Genomic DNA, 5,562 nt, shown 5'->3' with positions numbered 1-5,562 from the left:
CTCCCTCCCTCCCTTCCTTCCTTTCTTCCTTCCTTCCTTCCTTCCTTCCTTCCTTCCTTCCTTCCTTCCTTCCTTCCTTCTTTTCTTCCTCCTTCCTCCCTCACTTTCTTCCTTCCTCCCTTTTTTCCTTCTTTCCTTCCTTCCTTTTATAAAAAAACCAAAACAAAACAAAAAAAAATCCTTACCTTCCATCCTAGAATTAATACTGGATATTGATTACAAGTCAGAGGAGTGGTAAGGGCTAGGCAATGGGGGGTTACATGACTTGCCCAGAACACACAGCTAGGAAGTATCTAAGACCAGGTCTGAACCCAGGATCTCTTCTTCCTAGGTTTGACTCTATCCACAAAGCCACCTTGCTGTCCTCTCTAGCTTCTTTCCATAGCAACCCTCTATCCCCATGGTGGAGAAGATGACCCCTTTCATACCAAGCTCAGGACTTGGTCCTTCAGATGTTCTCCATTTCCCTGCCCAACCCTCCCCTTTGCCAAAACCCCAGAGACCCTTGTGGATAACTATGAATGGGCAGCTTGTAAAGGACAATCTGTTTCCCCAGTGAGGGAGATCTACCCTTTAGAGACCAGTAGCATCCGAGCCTTGGCTCCCCCAAGGGCCCAGTGGCTACATGGAGGGGAGGTAAGAGGAGTAGAAGGAGAGTGAGAGCCTCTTTACCTTGCTCCAGTTTCCCACCCGCCATGTTGAGCAGGGCCTCAGGTAGCAGCGACGGGCAGGCACTGGCTTGCTGGTGGCGACACAATCCTCCTCCTGGCCAGTGCTGCAGCGCACAGGCCTCCAGATGGCTCCCAGGCCACAGGTAGTAGAGCACTGTTGGAGGGCAGGGAAGTTGGTACCCAAGAACTACTCAGTGGCACTGGCTGACCCAAGGGCCAACCTCCTGGGGCCTGAGTGAATACTGTGGTTCTCTAGGTGATGGAGTCCAGAAGGACAAGGAGGGGCGCCATTTCTCTGTAAAAGTTCTAGGGCCTTGCCTCTATCATCTTCTCTCCTATATCTCCCCAGCCTTATCCATTATTAGACCATAAGCTCTCGGAGGGCAGGAATGATGGAGGTAGGTGTAACAATTTTTTTTAATGGCAGAGAGGATCGGACATGACTGAATCACGGGCTACCTTTGAAGGCAAAGTATGAAGGAAAGTTGTGGGGTCACAAGATAGGCCCCAGGGGTCATGCCTTTGGATGACCCTGCTCTCCTTCTCTACCCACATCTCAAGTTCAGGGCCAGGGGAATGAATACAGAACCATCAAGTTATCCTCTCAGCTTGGGAACAGCCTGGGAATTAGTCGATCCAAGTTAAAGTCCCAGCTCTGCAACTGGCCCTGTGGCTGCCAGTTGACTATTTTCCCTCGCCCAGCCTGAACCTTTTTATCTGAGAAATGGGCCTTCTAATGGCAGCATCTGTGCCAACAGGGGGTCCTCTCTCCCTGCCCCCAGGGACATTCTTTAGTCTTGGGGTGGAGAAGAAGGGACTTGTCACATCCATGATAGTGCCATGCATCATTAAGTCCTTTTCCAAATCCCAACTGTCTATACTTTCAGCTGGGGCAGGTTCTGGAAGATGGGGGCAGAGAGATGCAAGCTGAAGGCTGGGGAGCCATTTGCTCTGTCTTCTGTCTGCTCAGTGAGGTGATATTGGGCGTAACGATAGATATGCACCATCCGAAACAAGAGAGGTCACCCCCTTCCTTCTTCCTCTCCATCCCTATGTTCCGGCCTGGTCATCTCTAATTTGGATCACAGAGTCCCATCATGGGTGCCATATTTTAGGAAGGGTATCGACAAGTTAGAGCCTCCCCAGAGGAGCTCAGCTAGAACGGTAAGGAGCTGGAAATCATGTCTTGGAAGGCTCAGGAATATTTAACTTGAAGCAGAAAACACTCAGGGGGGAAAGAAGAGAATTGTTTTCAAGGATTAGAAGGGCTATTACACAAAAGAAGGCTATGACTTGTTTTTCTTGGCCCTGGCTGGCAGAATGAGGAATAATGGGGGAAAAAACGGGGTGGGTGATCTAGGGAGGCCAATTTTGGTCTGATAAAAGAAAATATTCCGGATAATTAGATTTGTTAGAAATGAAATGGGCCGTCTTCTCAAATCATAAGCTTTTTGCTAGGGGAAGTATTTAAACCAAGGCTGGATATCCTGTAGGAGAATGGATAGAGAGGATTCTATCAAGGGAGCCTGGATGACATGAGTTTCAGACACTTTAATTCTAAGATTTTAGGGGATCACTTCTTCAATGGCAACCACAGATTTAAATTTCTATTCTGAGCCCAATTTAGCTTCTCCAACTGCTAACCGGGACTCTTCTTTTTGTGGGTTCACAGACACTGATATGCCCAGATGGAATTTACCCTAACCTACTATTTCCCTTTAAAAAAAAACCCTTACCTTCCATCTTAAATCAGTACTAAGTTTTGGTTCCAAAGGCAGAAGAGTGGTAAGGGCTAGGTGGTTGGGGTTAAGTGGCTTGCCCAGGGTCACGCAGCTGGGAAGTGTCTAAAGCCAGATCTGAACCCAAGATCACCCATCTCTGGGCCTGGCTCTCAGTCCACTGAGCCACCTTGCTGCCCCCTCACGGCTTTCCCTTCACCAAAGGCAGACCCCAAGGGGAAGAAGGAGAGCTGGGAGCAGGGACGTAAGCCCTTTCATCTGAATTAGCTACCTTCGTATTTCTAATCTTTGAGGCAGCCTGGAATTTGGTCCAGCTGCTCTCTCTCCCCCGGCTCCATCCTCAGCATCACTAACGTGGGATTTCAAGAGAACAGAGACCCCAGCGATGGTGGAAGTATGGGCCTCGCTATTTCCAACACTGGCCCAGCGGCAAACAGGGCCCTCCGAATCTCGACCCCTCACTCACCTTCACAAACGAACGATCAGTGGGGATGATTTGTTAAGAAAATGACCTGCCCGGCCCAGTAGAATCTCTGCTAGCAGAAACACCAAGAACCCATCTGGTAGAGGCGCTCTTTTTCAAAAGGCTCTTGCTACCACGGTGGAAATAATAATATTGAAGCGAATAATAGTCATGGTGAAGAGGATGAGAATAGCTTTAGGCATATCATCTCATCTGATCCTCACAACCACCCCGGGAGGCAGCTGGTCCAGCTGTACCCATTTTACAGAGGAGAACGCGGATGCACAGAAAGGTTCGCTGATCTGGGCACGGTCCTCCAGCTATTCAGTGTCAGAGGCAGGATTGACCTCCAAGGGGTGTGGGAAGCCAATAAGAGAATAGATAAAAAATCTGAGATTCCTCTTTTGACCCCTTTTGTGATCCTTGTGATTTCTTGTTGAAAAGTATTGTGGCCTTATTGAAAAGCTTTAAGTTCCTAGCAAACCTGAATTTAAAGGGTTAACACTGTTCCCCTTTGACCAGGAATGCAGCTGCCTGGTATAGCCAAGGCCAAAACCTTAGCAGGGGCAATTTGACCCTGAGAGGGATATTCCCCGACTTGGCTTTCTGATAAGAACTTAGTCAGAATTCAGCCTTGGCCTTGGTCTGTTCTGAAGCCAATGAGACCTTTTGTGTTTTGATATGACATAATTTGTAACTTCTGAGCATCTGCAAAGTTTCGGGGGGTTCTTTTGTGTGAAATGAGTCTTGAAATATATATAATAAACTCTAGGCTCCTGGAGCCAGAGCTGGAAGCATGAGGTAAAAGACAACTCCCCTGTCCAGTCCTTATTTCCTTATCAACTAAACTGTCCTTATCAGATTATCAGAGATGATAAGGAGATCTCACAAAGGGGTTCTGGTTCATGCTGAGTACCAGCCTGCCCAGTTAAATCCCACCTGGAATAAGGCCAGCCCTTTCCCCTTGGGTGCCTGGGAGGACAGAGGAGAGCCTCGGACCTCCGAGGAGAAATTGTAGCTGGGACTCACCTCACTCCAGTTTCCAGCTTCCCAGCTGCCTTCCCTACGGACGTCCATGGGGGCCGACGTCCCCTGAGGAGGTTCCTCGGTCCCGGCTGGCTCTGTGGAAGCCAGGTTCTGGAATGGGTTCTTGAGGTCTCTGCCATCATGGATGACGTTCCTGGGCGATGAGTCCCCGTCTGGAATTTCTAACCACTCATTCGCATCAATTGGTTGGGGTGCCCAAGGGAGGTTGGGGGGAGGAGAGAGGTCTGGGGAGTGCGGCACCCTGATTTCATTGGACAAGTTCTCTGGCCCCAGCCTGGGGGTCGGTGCAGAAGTGAGGGAAGGGTCATCCCAAGGCATGACTCCTGGCCCAGCCAGGTCACTGGGATCAGAGGGCACTGGGATGAGCGGGGTCTGGGAATCCCGCTGGGCCAGACCCTGGCCTGGGAGCTCCGGACTCCTTGGCCCGGGGACGCTGGCCACGGAGGGAGGGGACAAAGAGGTCTCTAATGGAAAGAATCGGACCGGCTTGGTCTCAGAAGCGATGGGGGAAGAGGTGGACCTCTGGGCCCCCCCGCTGGGGAGGAGCTCATCGTCTCTCAGACTTTGGTCACTCGAGTTCCAGGACCTTTCAGGAGGATCAGAGGCTTTGGGGATGGTGGCGACTTCCATCCTTGGCATCCTTGAAGGAGAGGCGGGAAGGCCCGGCCTCAGGGATGGGGGCCCCAGATTCAGATCAGAGGAGGGGGCCCCGGGGGTTGTCCTGCTGTCCCCCGAGGCTGTCATCTCCTCAGGGAACGCCACATCCAGCCCTTCCCCGAGCCGCCAGTCAGGGTCTTTCTCGGAGGCCGTGGGGGGGACGTGCCCCGCCGGCCCGTGGGCGCTGGTGCTTTCCTCCTGGGCCTTTCCTTGGCGCTCACTGTCCATCCCTACAGGCCTCAGTGAGGCCGAAGTGGCTAAAGAAGGAGCCGGAGGCTCAGAGACCGAGAAGGCCGGGTCCTCTTTGGCGCCATCACCCGGTGCAGGGTCTTCCGGGGACTCGTCTGGGAAGAGATCGGGGGAGCCATCCGTAGGGCCCGGGACTTCTCCCTTCTGTCCCCAGCCAGGACCAAGGGGTGCCGAGGTGGGGATCGGGGTGGAGGCCGCAGACCGCGGGTCGTCAGGCCTCGGGATTTTCTCCAGAGCCGGGCCGGGCAGGGTCGTGCGGCTGTCTGGGGCCCCCCGGTCCTCGCCCTCCGAGCTGGGGGGGGCAGCCAGAGGCGTCTCATCGGACGTGCCGCCCCCCTGCGGCCCCCCATCAGAGCCACCGTCCACCTCTTCCCTGGGCTTGTCCTGGTCTCTGAACGGGATGTCCGAGAGGTCCTCGTGGAAGTTGATGAAGTTGTAATCGTAGTAGAAATCGTCCACAAACACGTTGCCCTTCTTGTCGCCGGCGGGGAAGTCGTCCTCCAGGATGGCGTTGGAGTCCAGCGGACCGAAGGAAGGCACGTGGCTGCCGGGGAGGAGCTCGATCTCGTTGAAGAGCTCCCTGCTCGAGGAGCCGCTCCCTGACCACTCTGGGACGGGCCTCTCGGGGCTCCGGGGACACGGCGCGGGGGAGCAGGCAGCCTCCGAGGTGGGCTTCTGGGCGACCTCACAGGGGCTCCCCGTGTCGTTGGGGCAGAAGACCGGCCGGTGCTGTGTG

General features: G+C 53.5%; 1 protein-coding gene across 1 annotated transcript in view; it reads right to left on the bottom strand.

Annotated features, from left to right (window-relative positions):
• ADAMTS7 (ADAM metallopeptidase with thrombospondin type 1 motif 7) overlaps positions 1-5,562 on the bottom strand; it is a 176,291-nt gene that overhangs the window by 6,235 nt on the left and 164,494 nt on the right. Inside the window, exons 20-21 of the mRNA XM_044660286.1 lie at positions 3,903-5,562; positions 673-825 (exon numbers count right to left, since the gene is read on the bottom strand). The exon at positions 3,903-5,562 is cut by the window's right edge and continues 23 nt beyond it. Of these exons, the coding sequence (XP_044516221.1) occupies positions 673-825; positions 3,903-5,562 (1,813 nt within the window). The remainder of the gene's footprint in view (positions 1-672; positions 826-3,902) is intronic.

Source organism: Gracilinanus agilis, chromosome 2 (assembly GCF_016433145.1).
Source record: "Gracilinanus agilis isolate LMUSP501 chromosome 2, AgileGrace, whole genome shotgun sequence".
Taxonomy (NCBI): domain Eukaryota; kingdom Metazoa; phylum Chordata; class Mammalia; order Didelphimorphia; family Didelphidae; genus Gracilinanus; species Gracilinanus agilis.
The sequence above is the reverse complement of the archived record's forward strand: the minus strand, read 5'-3'. Positions and strand labels throughout refer to the sequence as shown.